Source organism: Lontra canadensis, unplaced genomic scaffold, assembly GCF_010015895.1.
Source record: "Lontra canadensis isolate GAN:19392208 unplaced genomic scaffold, GSC_riverotter_1.0 scaffold48, whole genome shotgun sequence".
NCBI lineage: Eukaryota > Metazoa > Chordata > Mammalia > Carnivora > Mustelidae > Lontra > Lontra canadensis.
Window position 1 is genome coordinate 12,746,297 of NW_022631042.1, and position 19,394 is coordinate 12,765,690.

At 40.8% G+C, this 19,394-nt stretch overlaps 1 protein-coding gene across 1 annotated transcript in view; it reads left to right on the forward strand.

The window, feature by feature from the left end:
- PRKAR2B (protein kinase cAMP-dependent type II regulatory subunit beta) overlaps positions 1 to 19,394 on the forward strand; it is a 90,556-nt gene that overhangs the window by 42,875 nt on the left and 28,287 nt on the right. Inside the window, exon 3 of the mRNA XM_032873380.1 lies at positions 16,668 to 16,720. Within this exon, the coding sequence (XP_032729271.1) occupies positions 16,668 to 16,720 (53 nt within the window). The remainder of the gene's footprint in view (positions 1 to 16,667; positions 16,721 to 19,394) is intronic.

A 19,394-nucleotide genomic window follows, 5' to 3' on the forward strand; every position in this document is an offset into this window, starting at 1 on the left:
GTAGAATCAATGTATTTGATTCTTATCAGAGCTATGCAGGCTATAGTTCTGCGTTCTGGGCTAACGGTGACGTTTTTCTGCATCTGCCCTTCATCACTATGAGCCACTTGGAGGACAGCACAGCAGAGTTGGGTCATGGTGAATTCCACTCTGATTTCACTATACACATTGTGCAGAGAGCATGAGCCCAATGGAACAGCTAGATGTTCCGCTCTGAGTTTGTGCCCTCAACGGGTGCGGGTGTGGGTGTAGGGGAGATGTGATTCTACCCCTCCCACTGGCTTGCTCCGTTCCTGCATACCTTGGAGTATGAGCATTTCTAGGGTTTAAAGGTATCAATTTTTCATATAAGTAGCTTCTAAATGTAAGCCAGCAATAACTTCGAGTGCTCAGCAGAAGAAAAGGAGTCAGTTTTAATGCTGGAGGGAAAACCCCACTGCTCACTGTGGGACCACGTGACTGTCTTGAGCAGTGGCTTCCTGTGGGGTTTTCAACAATGACATTGACTGTCAGAGATGTTTCCCTCTTATATTTAGAACTTAGCCCCCACGTGATGTGTGATTCCACCAAAATAAGAACACAAATAAGGTGCATTCTGTTTCCCTGCATTGAAGGGAGCATTTAGTCCTAACTTGTGTGCTTAGGGAAAGTGACAGGGAGGAGGTGGCATTTGTGTAGTTTTGAGGGAAGAGTAGGCTTTCAATAGGTGGGAATAGAAGAAATGAATTTCTAGTCGAGAAAACCGTGTGAAATAAGTAATACTGAATATTCTAATCAGGTTAGCAATTTATGGGTTTTGCTGAGAATTTGGGCTGTATTCTGTATGTTGTGGTATTGGGCCAGAGATACGTCATGCCCAGGGATGGTCAGGTTGGGATCCTGAAGTTTCAGAATGGGTCCATACTATCCTCCTCACCTCTTTCACCTTGATCATTACCCAGGAACAAACTGAGAAGAGGTGGTGACTTCCTGGGGATGGCCACCTGTGATCATCAGACTGCCTTACCAAGGCGCATGAACTGGGAGGAACTGAGGGAGGGAGTAGACTGTCAGCCCATAGTGCTGTTACTGACATGTGCGCTGTGTATGTTATAAACCCAGCAGTGCAGTGTCATAAGTATTACTAGACCTTGTCTTTTAAAGTAAAAATCAGGAGAAAAAAACCAGCAAAAGTATGTTTATACAGTCTTCCATATTTACTCACATGTTTATCTTTTCCAACACTCTTCACTTCTTCCTACCTATCTGAGTCAGCATCTGATGTCATGTCCTTTTAGTCCTTTCTTGTAGGTCACATCTGTTAGCAACAGGTTTTCTCAATCTTCGTTTAACTGAGAATGGATTCATGTCATCTTAGTTTTTTAAGGATAGCTTTGCTGGGTACAGAATTCTTTGGGAAACAGTTTCTTTCAGCAATTTAAATATGGCATCAGTGCCTTCTGATACTTATTGTTTCTGATGAGAAATTAACTATTAATTACTTTATTGTTTCCTTTTATATGATAAGTTTTTGCAGTTTTGAAGATTTCGTTTTTGATTTTTTTTTTTTAAGATTTTGTTTAATTATTTGACAGACAGAGATCACAAGCAGGCAGAGAGGCAGGCAGAGACAGAGAGGGGGAAGCAGGCTCCCTGCTGAGCAGAAAGCCCGATGGGGGGCTCCATCCCAGGACCCCGAGACCATGACCTGAGCCGAAGGCAGAGGCTTACTCCACGGAGCCACCCAGTGACCCCTCATTTTTTATTTTTAAACAGTTTACTAAACTGTGTCTTGGTATGGATTTGTGTGTGTGTGTTTGCTCTAGGCTAAGTTTCATTGAGATGCTCAGACTGTTTAATGTTTTTAATAAAATTTGGGAACTTGGGGGCCATGATTTCTTCCCTTTTTCCTGCCTCTTACTCTTTTATTTTTTGGAACTGCCATTATGGGTAGGTTAGCACGTCTCCGAGGCTGTCTTCATTTTTATTTGTTCATTTTTTGGTCGGTTCTGCAGATTGAGTAGCTTCTGTTACTCTGTCTTCAAGTTCCTTGATTCTCCGTCTTGTCAAATCCAGCCTGGTGAGCTGCCCTGGTGAAGTTTCTGTCTCAGTCAGTAAGCTTTTCAACTCCAGAATTTCATTTGGTTCTTTTTCATAATTTCTACCTCTTTATTGAGGTAAAGGTATTTGTTGGGTCATTGTTGTCATACTTTAATTCTTTGGTTTCTTTTAGTTCTTTGAACAATAGCTGCTTTGACGTCTTTGTCTGCTAAGTCCAACAGCTGGGCCCCCTCAGAGACAATATCTATTGAGTGTTTTTTCCCTGACTATGGATCACACTTTCTCATTTCTTTACTGTTCTTTCCCATTCTTATAAGTTTGTGGAGAACTGGCATTTTAGATCCTATTTTTTAGCAACCCTGAATTCTAATTTCTTCTGTCTCAGGGTTGTTGCTGGTTTTTGCTCAGTAACTTTCCCACGGCAAATGTACAGACTCTGTCTCCACCGAGTACATGGCTGCTAATGTCCTTCCTTTTTTTTAAATTAAAAACAAATTAACTCTGGCTTTCCCCCTTTAGTCCCTGTGTGTGCATGGCTTAGTGGTCTGTCACCGGTGGTTAGAGGTTATACATCAGTTATACTGATGGATTTGTGTTTGAGTTGGGAAGCATGTTCAAATTATAGAGAGTTTTAAAGGGTGCCCGACTTGTAACTACCATCTTGGTCTTCTCTATATGTGCTACATCCTTAAGACAGCCAGGGAAATGTGGATGGCCTGGGTCCTGTCTAGTTTCTCCAGCATGCCCACACAGCCTTCCAGTCAGCCACGGACGTTTGAAGAGCTTGTAGCTTCTCTTTGGTGTTTCATTTTTTGGTTTACTTTCTAGTTAGTCTGTTGATCTGTTGCGTTCTGCAGCCAGAACCACAACCTAGGCTAGGCAAGCTACTAGTCTTCCCGTTTGTCCACCACCAAGGCCACCATTACCAACCTTGCTGGCGGGCATTGGTTCCTTTGTGCACTTCCCTCAATCAGGTTAGCCTCCTGCAGCAGCAGAGCTGGTAGAGCTGCTCTGGTGACTGAGCTGGGGATGGGGGATCTCGGGTAGCAGCTCCAGGCAAGAATGCTGTGAACTTCCTATGGAAGAATGGAAATCATATATAGCTCTCTGTCCCTAGTTCCTGGCACAGAGCTCCTAAATGCCCCTTGTAATTTCCTAAGTGATAAGAGCACTGGGAGCATCTTTTGTGCTAATATTTCGTTTTCGATTTGGGATCCTCACACAGAGCTCCTACATCCTTTGGAATTTCCTGGGTGATAAGAGTGTCTTTTGTTCTGGTGAGGTGACTCTTCATGGGCTTCTGGATGGTCACCATCCAGATGGGGGCTGGTCACCAGAGTGACCAAACCATGATTAGAAATTTAGAACTTTCGGCTCTATCCTCCATCCTCTGGGAAGAGGAGAGGGACTAGGGATTGGGTTATGATCAATTATGCCTATTTGATGAAAGCTCCATAAAAATCCCCAAAGTACAGGGTTTGGTGAACACATCTACGTGCTGGAAGGGTGGCACACTCTGACTCAATGGGGACCCTTCCAGACCTTTCCCTATGCATCTCTTCACCTGGCTGTTAAACTGTATCCTTTATTATATCCTTTATCATGTGATAAACTGCTAAACAGTTTTCCTGGGTTCTGTGATGGACCCTAAGGAGGGGCTCATGGCAACCTGCAGTCTGCAAGATAGACAAGTTGTGGGTAACCTTTGTACATCCTACTTGCACTGGGCGTCTGCATTAGAGGGGTCAGTCTTGGGAGACTGAACCTTTGCCTTGTGCCATCTGATGTTAACTCCAGGGAGATAGTATCAGAACTGAAGTGAATTGTAGGACACCCAGCTGGTGTTGGAGAATTAATCATTGTGGAAATAAACCCACATTTTTGGTGTCAGGTGTGTTTTGAGTGTGGTAGTAGTGTAGGTAAAGGAACACGCTTGTGTGTTTTCCTGTGTGCTTCCACTGTTGTAACTTGAGGCTCACTAGTTTTGTATAAATAAATGTCTCTCCACTTGTTGTATGCCTTTAATTGATCCCCAGAGTCCTACAATGATTTTGGTTTTTTTGTGGAAATTTTGTCTTGTTTGATAATTGCTTTTGAGGTAAGGATTTGCATACTCCTCACTCTCCTGGTACTGTACCTCTGATGGTGGTTTTTTTAAACATTCAAGGTTTAGAGGAGGCCCTATTGTTGTAAGACTGAGATAGACATTAAGCCAGTGTTCTCGTTTTATGTGAAAAGATTAGAAAGAAAGCTTTCAGTGAAAAAACAGTCTTGTTGATGAGATTATTTTTCATGACTATTTTCGAATAAGTTTTAGTAGGTTGATTCTGCCAGTTGTAGAAGCTTATGTTTTTAAGAGGTATTAAATTACAAAAGTGATTCTGACAGGGGATCGGATCCCTTTAAAAGACAGACTGATTATTAGCAGGATAACTTTTTCCTCGGTTTTTAAGCCCTCTTTATGTTTGAGATGTGAACGGGAGTTTTATGATCATCTCTTTTTAAAAAAATTCTTTATTTCTGATTGTAAATATGGTGTTTTCTGTGTTGAAAATGAGGAGAACCTAAGAAAGTACCAATGGGGAAGTAAGAGTGATCACAACCATACCACCAAGAGACAACAGAGTTCAGTGTCAGCCTTACCAGATCAATGCACACTTTACATGGGCTCAAACCGTGCACCTGTCTTGAAACTTGCTTTAAAAAACAAAGCCAAGGGGCACCTGGGTGGCTCAGTGGGTTAAGCCTCTGCTTTCAGCTCAGGTCATGATCCTTGGGGTCCTGGGATCGAGCCCCTCGTCGGACTCTCTGCTCAGCGGGGATCCTGCTTCCCCCTCTCTCTGCTTGCTTCTCTGCCTACTTGTGATCTCTCTCTCTGTCAAATAAATAAATAAAATCTTTAAAAAAAAACAAATTAATAAGATTTAGTGACCATTTCCTATGTCATTAGATATACCTGTAAAATGTAATTTTTAAAATTTTTTATTTTTTAATGTAATTTTTAAATGGCTGGGTTAGTACATCAGTAGTATATATAGATATCTGTCACTATTGTTTATTGTTGGAATTCAGATTTCTTCTATTTTGAACCATTCTCTTCAGATTACTTGCAGGGCACTTGCTGAACTTGACACGAGCATTTTCCTTTTTTTCCCCCCCAATATTAAAATATGGTTTCAAAATTTCTTTATTTTAGTTAACATACAGTGTATTATTAGTTTCAGAGGTAGAGTTCAGTGATTCGTCTGTCTTTTTTAACACGCAGTGCTCATAACATCATGTGCCCTCCTTAATGCCCATCACCAATACCCCATCCCGCGACCCCCTCCCCTCCAGCAACCCTCAGTTTGTTTCCTGATTAAGAGTCTCTTATGGTTTGTCTTGCTCTCTGTTTTTATCTTATTTTATTTTTCCTTCCCTTCCTCTGTGTTGGGCATGAACATTTTCAAGACTTTTGACATTTTCAGACTGACTCTTTGATCTTTCGATTTTCCCCAGTTTAGAGTTTCACCAGCAGTATATGGCAGAGCTCATTCTCAAATAGACCCCTCTCTAAAACTGGGTTTTATTTAAAAAATGAGTAATTTTGCTAAATTTAGTATTAAATGTTTAATTGCTATTTTACTATATTTGTATATTTCCCATCTTATTGCTTTTATATTGTTTTTCTTTTAAATTAAAAGTTCATTTAAATTGTCTTTTATCGCCTCAGAAATCTTGGCATTGTTTTTCAAGTTTCCCTCAAAAAAATAGAAATGGAATTTTTCTTTTCTTCAAGAAGAAAATCCTGATAGGCTATTTATAAGGATTTCTTTTGGGGGCACCTGGGTGGCTCAGTGGGTTAAGCCTCTGCCTTCAGCTCAGGTCATGATCTCAGGGTCCTGGGATCGAGCCCCGAATCAGGCTCTCTGCTCAGTGGGGAGCCTGCTTCCTCCTCTCTCTCTACCTGCCTCTGTGCCTACTTGTGATCTCTCTCTCTCTATCAAATAAATAAATAAAATCTTAAAAAGAAAAAAAGGATTTCGTTTTGACTTTAATGAATAAGCTACACACAGTTGCATTTATTTGTAAATATAGATCACATATTTTAAGTCTTTGGGTATTGATATGTATTGTTTTGTTATAGTTTGGTCATATTTTTCTAAAATAGCATTGAAATTCTTATTAGACTTCTGATAATGACACAGAGAGTGACTTGATTGAAGGACCTTCCCCTAATGCTCATGTTTGGTAGTTTTATTACTAAACCTGGTGGAAGCTGGGGATTGACCAAACTCTTTTGCCATAATTCTGGCTATATTTAGTCCCAACTTCACATCCTAGAACCACCTGGTCAAATGGTTCTGATTCTGAAAATTTATGAATAATGAGAAGAATCCCTTAGTGTTTCTCTTCCTATAATTTTTTCATAGGTACATGTTAGGCAGCATTAGTCTCAAAAACAATAAACAGATAAAATTATTCAGAAGCTTTAAGTAGCCAGCTCCTCTGCATCTGAAAGGCAAAATTGTGTTTTGATATATGTGGGCATATCATTCACTATCAACTAGTATTTATATTCATATTTCTTTAATGTGATCCAAGTACTCAGACCAAAATAAAATACAAAAGTTGGGCATTTTGCAGATTCTTGGGAAGCTGTTTGTTGACTTTTTTTTTTTTTTTTTTTTTTTTAGATTTTATTTATATACCCAACAGCACAAGTAGGCAGAGAGGCAGGCAGAGAGAGAGGGAAGCAGGCTCGCCGCCGAGCAGAGAGCCCGATGCGGGGCTCGATCCCAGGACCCTGAGACCATGACCTGAGCCGAAGGCAGAAGCTTTAACCCACTGAGCCACCCAGGCGCCCTGACTTTTTTTTTTTTTTTTTTTAAGATTTATTTATTTATTTGACACACAGATAGAGATCACAAGTAGTCAGAGAGGCAGACAGAGAGAGAGGGGGAAGCAGGCTCCCTGCTGAGCAGAGAGCCTGAAGCAGGACTCAATCCCAGGACCCCGAGATCATGACCTGAGCCAAAGGCAGAGGCTTAACCCACTGAGCCACCCAGGCGCCGTGTTTGTAGGCTTTTAATCAAAGCATGAGGATTATTTTTTGATATCTCCTTGGCTATTAATTTCTGAAAACTCATAATAGTCATCAAATATAGTGCTCAGAAGTCCTCATTAGATTGTTTCAACAAAACACAAATGTAAGTTCTATTATAGTGCTGTCCTCTAAAACATATGGATCTACCTACCATCACTACTCAGTAGTTCTGGAGAATATCATTGAGGAATTATGGTGATTAATAGTAAACACATACATGGGCTTTCAAATATTAATGGTTATCAGAATATAGTCTCCTCAGAATTATTCTTCAGGCCCTTTCTATGGTATCTCTTTATCTTACACAGGTCATTTTTAAGTTTTTATTCTTTCTCTTAAAGAAAATTCACTTGGAATGTATTATTTGGAAAATACCCATATGTTGGGTCCTTAGATTACATGCGCACACCATTTCCTGGATCTTGCACATTGTTAAGTTTCCTTTCGTCCTTAACTAATGAAAGGAGCGTTAGTAGCTATAGGGGGACCACTGTTCCACGTGAGAGGAAGTGGGGGCTCACGTGGTTCTCCTCCATTCTCTGAGTCCCACGGGCTACGCACAGAGTATGAACGGTGGTATTACGTAGAATATTCGGAAACATACCATGTTGACATGATTCTTTTTATAAACCTGTTGAATGCTTTGTCCTCTTAATTGTGCCATCCTTATAAATGAATTGATTTTCTAATAAAAGAGGTGATGGATTCAGGGACTGAATACGTATGTGTAGAGCATGTAGTGGAAAGACAGTGGATTGGGGATGGATCCAATGATTGAACCCACATAATTTATAACTGAAGTTTTAAAATATTTTGGAGCCCAAGCCTAGACTAAAAATTCATCTACCATAAGTATACAGGTTCTAATATAGTTAGGACTTTGTTGTTCCTTTGGAGTTATTTTTTGAAGAAAAATTCATACATATTTTCAACAGATTAAAGAGTGTTTTGGTTCCCATAGCTTTAATCATAGGGAAATGGCAAACGATGGACAAATTCTCATTTGTTTGAAGCTCTCTATTGTGCTCATTTATGTATCTCAGTGACACTGTTCCACTGGTGTCCAGTGCATGATGGTTTATTTGTGGGTGTGAATAGTTCTTGATTTACAGTCACTTAAAGAGGAGTTGTATACAGATGGGGGAAAATTGTTTTTAGAAACAAAAACATAGAAATGAATTGGTAAGTTATGAAGTCTTACTCTAAATATCTCTCTGTTTTTTTTCCCTTAAGATTTTTTTTTTTTTTTTAATAGAACACATGCTGGAGAGGGGCGGCAAAGGGAGAGGGAGAGAGAATCTTTTTCTTTTCTTTTCTTTTCTTTCCTTCCTTCCTTCCTTCCTTCCTTCCTTCCTTCCTTCCTTCCTTTCTTTCTTTTTTAAGGGAGAGAGAGTCTTAAGCAGAGTCTGTGCTTGTGGAGCCTAATGTGGGGTTTGATCTCACAACCCTGATACCTTGACCATGAAATCATGACCTGATCTGAAATCGAGAGTCAGGTGCTTAACCAACTGAACCACCCACCTGCCCCTAAATATCTCTCTTGTTAAAGGGCAACAAAATCAGTGGGTTTGTAATGAATCAGGGCAGTTGAGTAAAATATATGGCATAGCTAAAATGCTTTTGTGACAATAGGCTATTTTATAGTGGAAATAACAGGAAAAAATTTATAGCCATTTTTTAGGATTGGTAGTTATACGTTGGGGGTGATTCAGGAACCTACCTGAACAAAGGTTTATATTGCTCTTTTTGTAGCTGAAATGTAGGCAGTAATGGTAGATTATAATAATTTAGTATTTCAATGCAGCAAATCATAAAATATTAAGTGAAATGTTCAGTGACTAAATATTCAATGAATTATTTGGAAGGCAGTTTTAAGGAAATTTTAATGATTCTGTTCAGAGTTTATGAGCCTTAGCCGGTAGATTTTTAAACTAAGAACATTTTCCTTATTTTTAGGTAAATCATATGGTTGAATTCAATACTCTCCATTCTGCTTCTAAGCCCCTGGTAGAGAGGACAAGAGAGGACTGCTTGAGCTTAGGGCCATCAGGTGGTTGTGTTGGTCATTAGGACTCTTCACAATATTCTGGTTTTCTCTCCTCTGAACACCTGTTGAGATTCATGTCCCTCTGTCCTTGAAGTTAGGAATGGCCATATCACTTGTCCTATGAACTGTGATTATATGTTCCTTCTTGGCAGAGTGGACACATATCACTTGCCGGCAGAGGCTTTAGGGGTTCAGGGGAGGAAAAATTCTCCTGCACCCTCTTTGGCTCTCTGGTTGGGTCTGAGAAACTGACATAAGAATAACAAAAGAACTTACACACATTTTATGGAATTTTTACCTGTTTATGGGGTCCTTCACAAGAAAATGAAGACCCAAACAAGTGACTAGAGCAGGAGGCTTTTATATCTCTTGGGCAACAATAAATCTGTGAAGGATTGACAAGACAAAGGGGTTTTGGATCGTGGCAGTAAGTGGTAAGTGTTGTTTATACAGCCTTGTCGGCCCTAACTTCCTTGTCCCTGGTGTTAAGGATGTCCCCTTCCTCCTGGTACAGAGACAGTATCTTTCCCATGGGAGACTACTGGGGGAGAGGGCGGGGTACAGGAGGTCAGAGTGACCTTCCTTCTTCTGCTGATTTGTGGATGGTCAACATGAGGTGTGGTGTTTTGGGGTGCTCTATCTTGAGCCCATCAGGGCCAGTGAGCAATTTGCTGCTGTCTCGGGGACTGGCGACATTCCAGATGGTGGCAGCTCTTTCAGCCCACAGCCTTTGCAAAGACGACATGGAGCAAATTGCCACTGTCCTGTGACGGACATACCTTGTGAGCAAGAAGTACACTTCTGTTTGAAGTCCCTGTGATCCGGGGATGCTTGTTAGTGTAGTATAAGCCAGACTCCCCGACACAGGCAGTTTCCCTAGGTCTAAGATCAAAAGAAAGTCATACTTTTCTCACCACTACAATGACTGTTCCTTTTCTCCACCATTTTTGCTAACGATTTACTGTGTGCCAGTCACGGTTCTACGGCTGGAAATACCGCAACGGACAAAGCCGTCTGCTCTCTCCTCAGACTTGTTCCCGTTGCTTCTTAGCTGCCTGCGGGTTTCTCTCTCTGCGCAGCTTTCTCTGTCCTCTGAGCCATTGCTCACTGCTTTCTCCTTTGTGCTTCTCCAGCATTCTTTCATGCTGCATCATCTCCCAAATTCCACAAACTATTTTTTTTTTTTTTTAATGATAAGTAAGAATTCCGATGGGTCCTTTTGCTTGAATGTGATTTGGGATCAAAATGTGAACTTCTTTGTTGGGGTCATGTCCAAAGGCTTTTGCTCTGTGAATTCGAAGTTAGGATCGTCACCAGTGTGTCAGAGCAGACATACAGCACACTTCCTGGACAGACGTGTGGATGAGGCAGGGGAGGGGACAGCCTCTTGACTGTCACTATGTCATCTTTTCCCTTTACTTCGCTGGACCTAGTGCATCTTATCCCAGTGTTTCTTGGTCTTACTTTTATCATTGGCTCTCCCCCAGGTCTTTTCAGGCTCTTTCCCCTCATCCCTCTCACCCCCACAGTGAGATTTTAATGCCACATATGTACTGTGTATCTGTTTCTGTACTGTGTACATATATGTGCTTTATCCAAAAAAAAAAAAGAGAGACCAAGTTTCTGTTGCCTCCTCCCCCAACTGATTTTGCTTGAGAATGCATGCCTTAAACTCGTATTTGTAAAGGTAAGTTTTTTTTTCCCTTTGTAGGCGGGCATTTCCACATCAATAAGATAAGTTTAACCATATTGAAGCAGAACTCTGTTGTCTAATGCACCTGTGCTTTTATCATAGCTTTCTTTTTAGCTGATTACCATTTAAATAAGTATGCTAAAATCTTAGTGTATTGAGAACATTGGAAAAGTAAATTTTATATACTTTCCAGAAGTCAGTTTTTTTCCCCTAGGTTAAAAGCCTATAAACCATGCAGCTTTTCTGTACAGGCCACGTTTGCTTTTTGCTCCTTCGACAAATATTTATTGAGGGCGTCCTGTGCACAAGGCTCTGTGCCGGGTTCTGAAGCCCAGTGGAGTTCAGGCTGGTTCCTTCATGCTCTGTTAGTCCAAGAACCAGCATGGGCTATGTAAACTGGTCCAGTGCAGAGCTGTTTGTACTAGTTTTTATACGTTACCAACAAAGTATAGTGCCCCTGGGAGTTGCTCTAACCCCTGCGTGGTGCAATAAGAAGGGTACTTGGTCTTGGTCCTGGGTCCCTAAAGCTCCTGAAACCCTTAGATTCTCCTGAGTGGTGAGAATTTCTTTGGTGCTCAGTAACTCTTGGCCGAGGGGCTTCTAGATAGCATCAGAATGGGGGCTGATTCCCAGAAAGGCCAAACTTTGATTAAAAGCTTGGAACTTTTCTGCCCTATCCCTTCCAGCCCCAGGAAAGGGAGGGAAGCTGGAGATTGGGTTAATTGCCATTGGTCAATGATTTAATCAGTTGTGCCTCTGTAAACCCTAGAGGACAGGATTAAGAGAGCTTCCAGATTGGTGATCACATCGGGGTACTGGGAGGTACACTGAGAGAGGACTTGGAGGCTCTCTGCCCCTCCCCCATATCTCACCCTGTGTCTCTCTTCCATTGGCTTTTCTTGAGTTGTTACCTTTAGAGTAAACCTGTAAGAGCAAGGAAGGTACTTTCCTGTTCTGTGAGTCGTTCTAGTGAATTATGGAACCAGAGGGAAGGGGTCATGAGAACCCTCAGTGCTGGTTGTTCAGATGTGTGGATGGCCTGGGACTCGAGATTGGCATCTGAAGTGGAGGCAGTCCTACCAGCCTGAGCCCTTTGACTTGTGGGACCTGACACTAACTTCAGGTAGATCGTGTCAATTACACAGAATTGTGAGCCAGCCCATTGGGTGTCAGAGAGTTGGAGGAGTGCTGTTGGGAAAAAAAAACAGCATGTATTTGGTGTCCTGATAGGAAGAAAATCCCTTACCCCTTGTCCATCACCGCAGTGGACCCTCAAGCAACATGGTTTGAACTGCACAGGTCCACTTATATGTGGATTTTTTTTCAATAGGCACCGTATAGTACTGTAAACATATTTTCTCTTCCTTAAGATCTTCTCAGTGACATTTTTTCTCTAGGCTTTTTCATTACAAGACTACAATATATAACACATATAACATACAAAATACGTGTTAACTGTTTATGTTATCAGTAAGACTTCCGATCCGCAGTAGGCTCTTTGTAGTTAAGTCCTCAGAGGGTCAAAAGTTATATGTGGATTTTCAGCTATGTAGGGGGTCTGCACACCCTAACTCTAAATTGTACAAGGGTACAGGGGTCAACAGCTGTGTGTGTGTGTGTGTGTGTGTGTGTGCGCCCGCGTGCAGGCGCGCGCACGTGCACGCACACTTACTGTATGAAAACATCGAGGGCCAAGCCCTGGAAGATGCAGAGTCAACATGGTTCTCCCTTCCCTGTTCTTTCCTGCCAACTGTGACAGGTTTCTGGCCACATAGTGCACGCCTGTCGCAGAACAGTGTGGGAATTGACTTAAATTCTTGGACCATTCTAGATGACTGATGTACTGTCAAATAGATACATGCAAACATAACAGGGAAACCTCCATATAGGGTTCCTTCAAAGAATAAGGCTCTGTCCTTCTCTACTGTGTAATTGCCAAACCAAGAAGGGGGTATATAGTTTCAGGCTCAATTTCACATTGCTCAGGAGGGACTGGGTAAATATGTTTTAGAAAGAATACAAAGCAGCTCATATTCTCTGGAGGCTTTCGTTTGAGGGTCCTTCCGGAGATAGAACGTCTCATGCATTCGTTCCTTGTACAGAGAGTTACGGAGCTTCCAGGCTCTGTGCCAGGCTCCTTGGTGCACAAGACAAAAGGTTCTCCTTTCACTCTGTTCCTGTTTCTTGGACAAATGGTGTTAGACAACTTTTTATTCATTCAACTTGAGATTCAGAGTCAATCATGCAGGTAGACTATCAGGAGGTATTTAAACAAGATACCATCTCTGCCCTCAAGGACCTTGCAAGCCTGTTTGTTCATTAATCAGGCATTCATTCAAAAAGTGTGCACTGAGCTAGGTCAGTGGTAGGGAAACAGAGGACCGGGAGTGCACAGTTAGTCCCTGAAGGGCTGTGAGTCTCAGCCTGGAGGGCGAACACACAGTAACCACTTTGAGGGAGTACAGTGTGGGGAGAGACAAGAACGAGCTCTGCCCACGGCACTGGGAGCACAGAGGCAAGGGGAGTACAGAAAGTGGGTTTTCCTAACTTAGCTCTGAGGAGGTGAGGCTCTTGTCCTGACTTTCTAGTTGGGGCTGGAGAGAAGGGATGGCTTGGAAAGGAGGATGCGGCAGGAGTTCCAACCCGCGGGAAGATGGCAGTGTCCAAACCTGCAGGTGCTGTATTTTGCTCTCGCTGTCGGAGGTGGTGGTAGACAGACTGGAAGGTAGCGAAATGCTGCACCTGCATGCCAGGAACTAAATCCTGGTAATCCCGGCACAGTAGTAGTTCAATGAAATGGGCAACCGAGAAACAAGTAATACAGTGGACACCACAAATGAGAAGGGTGTCAAGGAGCAATTAACACTGGGACATTGATAAGTTACTTAGAAAAACAATAGAGGCTTACTCCTCGTGATTTTTAGTCAGAGTATAGGAGCTTAGAACTTAGAGCAATGAAGGTTTCCCTCTGTGAATTAAAATTTAAGATCAACACTAAAGTGTCTTACCTACTCTAACACCTCGTTGAATATATTGATCCTATTAGCAGGGCTGTCGTCCTGAGCCCCCTATTCACGAGGGCCCCGCGTTTGGTCCTAATGTTCTCTTGGTGCCCTCTTGAAATTCTGAATTTTTTTTTTTTAAGATTTTATTTATTTGTCAGAGAGAGAGAGTATACACAAGCAGGCAGAGAGGCAGGCAGAGAGAGAGGAGGAAGCAGGCTCCCTGCCGAGCAAAGAGCCCGATGCGGGACTCGATCCCAGGACCCCAGGATCATGACCTGAGCCGAAGGCAGCGGCTTAACCAACTGAGCCACCCAGGCGTCCCGAAATTCTGAATTTTTGAACATGGGGCTGTGTTTTCATTTTGCACCGAGCCCTGATAATTAGGTAGCAGTCCCGCCCATAAGACTGGTCATCTACGGAAACCAAGTCACAGAGCCAAGCTTTAAAGAAGTCCATGTCCTCATGCTTTCTGGGAAGTTGGAGCCAACAGGATTAAAGTGTCTGGGCCCCATGAGCAGGACCATCTGTATGGTGTGTGTGGAAAGCTCAAGCTGTCCCAGACTGATGCCACCTAACATTCGTTTTATTAGACAAATAATCTCTTCCTCCCAGCTCTTTCTCAGCAGGCAACCCTTTAATTGTGACTTGGCTTCATGCATGGTCTTCCTGCGGGGAGAGAGCTGGTCATGCTGACTCCATACTTGATTCAGGGAGTTAGTTACTAAATTGGCATTCATGTGATATTCCTCAGTGAGGTTCTTTAGTGGGATCCTGTCCGTGAGAGACAGGTCCCCTTCTGCTCGGTTCTGAGCCTGATGGCTGAAGTCCAGCCTTGATGCTGGTGAATTCACCAGAGTCGAGGGCAGAATAGGAGTTAAGAACAAGGGCTCTGGGTTCAGCCAGACCCTGCTGGGATCAGATATTGGTCCTGTCCTCCTAGAGTGTGTGATCTGGGCCAAGATACGTAAGCTCTCTCTGCCCTAGTCTTTCATCTGTCAGGTACTGAAAGGAAACCTGTCTGTCTTAGGGTTGTTGTGAGACTGAATGAGGAAATAGACAGTAGGTCAGTGTTTCTCACCCTCAGCACTCTGGACATTTTGAGCCGGGGGTCATAGGTTGCCGGGACGGGAGCTGCCCCCTTGCATTGTAGGATGTTCGTCAGAATCGTTGACGTCCCTCAGTAACCAGTGGCTTCCGCATCAGTCCCACAGCTGTAACAATTGAAATGTCCTCAGATGTTGTCAGTTGTCCTCTGGGGGCCAAAATTGGCCCTGGTTAAGAGTCCCTCACTCACTGGCCAGGAGTGTGTGTGGATACACAGGAGTGTGCGTGGAGTGTGTAGATAGAGCAGCGCCTGGAGGAAAGAAAGTTAATATCAGGTCTTATAATCATAATGGCAGTACTAGTACTAATGATAGTACTCTTCGTGCCATCCTGAGGCTTCTGGAAAGACATTTGTCAGCTTGTCGCTTATCCTCTGTTCCTTAAATTTCTCCATCCCTGGCAGAGTACAGTCCATATGAATTAAAGGGTAAATGTTAAAAAAACAAAAATCTACTTTAAAAAAAATGAAAGAGAAGTAATCTTTAGATTTGCAAATAAAGAAGGAGCTTCCTAGCTCAAAACCAGTGGTGTTTTTGTGATGTTTATTTTTGAGTTTAAATCATATTGGGGAATTTTCTTCCTTGATCTCATTGCATTAAAAATGAGCATGTATAACCTATAACCACTCGGTAGTTATAGTGAAAAAGGAAACTGGATAAAATGATCATGAGAAATACAACAAAGTACTGTTAGGAAACTGGTATAAACCAAAAAGAAAATCAGATGCATACCGAGATTCCTCACAAAGACAAACAGTGGAACATAGTTCAAATTCAAAATAATTTTTTAAAATTTCAATAATTTTTTTCATCTAAATTGGCAAAGATTTAAGCAGTAACATCCATTTCTGCTGTCTAATTTAGAGGAATCTTTTTACACATTCTTTGTAGGACAGTGGATGGGTGTAGTCCTTCTAGAAGGACGCTCGGTAGTAAGTACGCCTTAAAACTTGTCATATCTGTTAGCCCCCAAAAATAACATTTGGAAATAATTCCTATAGCATAATCTGAAATGTAGACAAATATTTATGCATGAAGATGTTTATTGCAAGCTTATTTTAATAGAAGCCAGCCAAGTGTCTAGCATTAAGGGAGTGGTTAATTCCAGCTTACGGTAAACAATCAGCAGTCCTTAAAACAATTTTTGCAAAATGTTTCTAATGGCACGTGAAATTCTTACACAGTGTTAAATTAAAAAAGCAAGTTTTAACAATGCATATGCTGTATGAAATCCACTCAAAATAAAGACCAGGAAGGAATATGAACACATTTAACCTATTTGCTCTTGGAAGATTGGCTTAGGGATAATTTATGAAAGGTACTCATAACTATGATTAAATTGATCATTTCATAGCAAACTTAGGCTTTTTGGTCCGTTCTTAAAGTAATTTTTAGATGTCATGCATTTCTATAGCTTAGAAACGAAGGTGGAGGAGGTGAAGCTATGTTTCTCTGAATAACAGAAAGCAGAAAGCAATTGTCGTTGTCTTAAAGTGCAGCTTTATATTTTAAATAAAGTCATTATAAATTCCAATAGGGAATCGTCTTTTGAGCGTAGATGCCTTGCCCTGGATGAAATGAATTAATGTTTTATATTATGGTTTTCTTTTTGTTTATCAATTTTTAAGGTGTATTTATTTTAGTATATTTCTTGATGGAATAATCTTTTAAATGTCCATTTTTATTTTTATAGTATGTGCAGAAGCTTATAATCCTGATGAAGAAGAAGATGATGCAGAGTCCAGGGTATGTAAATTCCTTAATAAATTAATTTTAAATTATACTCCCATATCAGATCAGGAATATGATTTTAGAAAGAGGTTAACAGGCATATAGATTGACAAGAAGCATAATGGACTATTTTGACTGTTTCTTTTCTAGTCTTCTCTCTGATAGCTTACTTCTACTTCAAGTTCTATAGAATTACTTTTCTCCAAAGAGAAAGATCTTGTTCTTTGGATAAAAGGAAAGATGAACATACAAACTCACTGTAATTGTGGTTTTATTTCTTTTACAAAAATACAGCCTGGTGATGGAAAATGTTTTTAGCTATCTTTCTCGTAGCATTAATGCTATTTTTCTGACAGTGTTTCTAGTAAAGAAAAATACTAGGGAAAGCCTTCTTTCTGTTCCTACCAATTTATAACAACAGAAGCTTATTCTGAAACAAACATACAAAAATCACGGAAGAATTATATCTAAAGTACCAGTATAAAAGTTCTTACTCTTTGATATCTATGAATCTAATTGTTTGCTGAGAAACTGATTTCTTGAAGGTCGTAATGTTTTTGTAAGAATTTGTCCAGTGTTGTTTGAAGCAGTTTTTAAACTATGTCCTCCCTTCACCTATTATTTATTTAGTAAAAAGTAAACTAAATAAGAGATAACTGCCTGAAAATGGAAAGTAATAATTTACCCTTTTCTTTTTCTTTTTTTTTTTTTTTGAGTACTTTCTTGGCAAAAGCTCCTGTTTTCTGTTTGGACTCAAATGATAAACAAAAATTTATTTCTGTAGCTCTGACAAATACTTAAATAAGATTGAGTTTTAATGTGGAAATGCAAATACTGCATCCCTAAGTCATTACATCGTGAAGCTCCCTGAAATTGATGTAAAATCCAGTGGTAGAAAGATCAGGAGTCTTATCTTGAAGGTCTGGAAGGAAATCCCATTTCAATTCCCATACCCGTGGGGATTCCCACCAGCAGTTTGGGGGGAGCTCACTGTTTGCTACCAGAACATAAATTAATTTGATAATGTCTATAAATTCTGGCCTGAAATTATGTTTCCTTAGGATTAAGATTTTACTACATATAGCATGCTGTTGGTGTAGTTGTAAAAACTAGGCTGTCCCCATTGTGTCTTTGATTTATGTATCTAGCAGAAACAATAATGAGTGACTTTGAAGAGTACATACATTCTTTATATTTGCGTATTACGGTATACATGATAAAACTTAGTAATTGAGATGTGTGATGGGCTGGTTTAATTTAGTGAGAATCTAAATTGAAGGACATCTCAAAAGTACGGTTTAAAAACAGTATACCATATCTCCTAGACTCAGACTATTAGCTACCATTTTGATCGATGTGATAGGTAAAGTGATTGGCTGGGTCACTCCAGTTAATTCCTAACTGTCTTGTTGGGGAGGTGGTACTTGTTAAGATTCATTTGGCTATGTCAAAGAACCCAATCACATTGAGATAAAAATTTAAAAAAAGAAAATACTGAAGAAAATTCTTGTACGTATGCTTAGAAATCTTATAGAATTCCAGAAAGAATTGGGAAAAAAACAAAATAACCCAAGCTGTGGCTGGTGGGCCAGAGCAAGCCCACCTCTGGGGACCTTCCATAGCCATGGTGCAGTACTTAGAGTGTTGTCTTAGAAAGACACTTGGCTGCCAATGGTTCTTCATGCTGGGACTCTCAGCTGGAAGTCTCAGTTTCCCTGGGAGAGTTTCTCATGGACCCAGCTTTGGGAGGACCAGGGACAAGGGCAACCTTTGGCTACCAGACACCACTTTTAAATGAAGGCAGCTCCTAGAGAAGGATGAATCTTTCTGAACTGGGCATTCACTGCGGGAGCTGTCCCCTCTAACACCCTCCCTGTTACTTTTAATAGTTTTTTTCCAATTTATTTATTTTAGTTATTAAGTGCTTCAGGTTCTCCATTAGTTTGACAGAACAGTCAAACTAACAGTCTAAACATGTTACTAAAAACTGCACTGTTTTTTTGGTCATAGATACTACACGGCAAATTGCATCTAGCCCTTGGAAATTATTCTTACAGATTTCAGAATTAATTGGCTCTAAGCATATATTGGAAAATGTCTGTAAGGAAAACATATATTTTGATAAAGTGCCATTTCATTTGAACATTTTGTATTTCACAGACCATGTATCAAATCCTTAAGTCTCAGATTAGTATAAATGAGTATTCTTTGATACGAATTTGAAGAAAATTTTAAATACTTAAGATGGATTTTGGGGGCGCCTGGGTGGCTCAGTGGGTTAAGTCTCTGCCTTCCGCTCAGGTCATGGTCTCCGGGTCCTGGGATGGAGCCCCGCATCATGCTCTCTGCTCAGCAGGGAGCCTGCTTCCCCCCTCTTTCTCTGCCTGCCTCTCTGCCTATTTGTGATCTCTCTCTCTGTCAAATAAATAAATAAAATCTTAAAAAAAATAAAAGATGGATTTTCGGAAAATCTCAAATTAGATTTTACCTTTAATAAATGAAGATATAGGGGTGACTGGCTGTGTCAGTCAGTGGAGCATGCAACTTTCCACCTCGGGTTTGTGAGTTCAAGCCTTGTGTTGAGTGTAGAGATTACTTTAAAAAAATATTTTAAAAAATAAATGAAAATATAAGAATTATATATATACATCTAACATGTAGCTCTTCTGGTAGAGAAGAGCTGGTAATT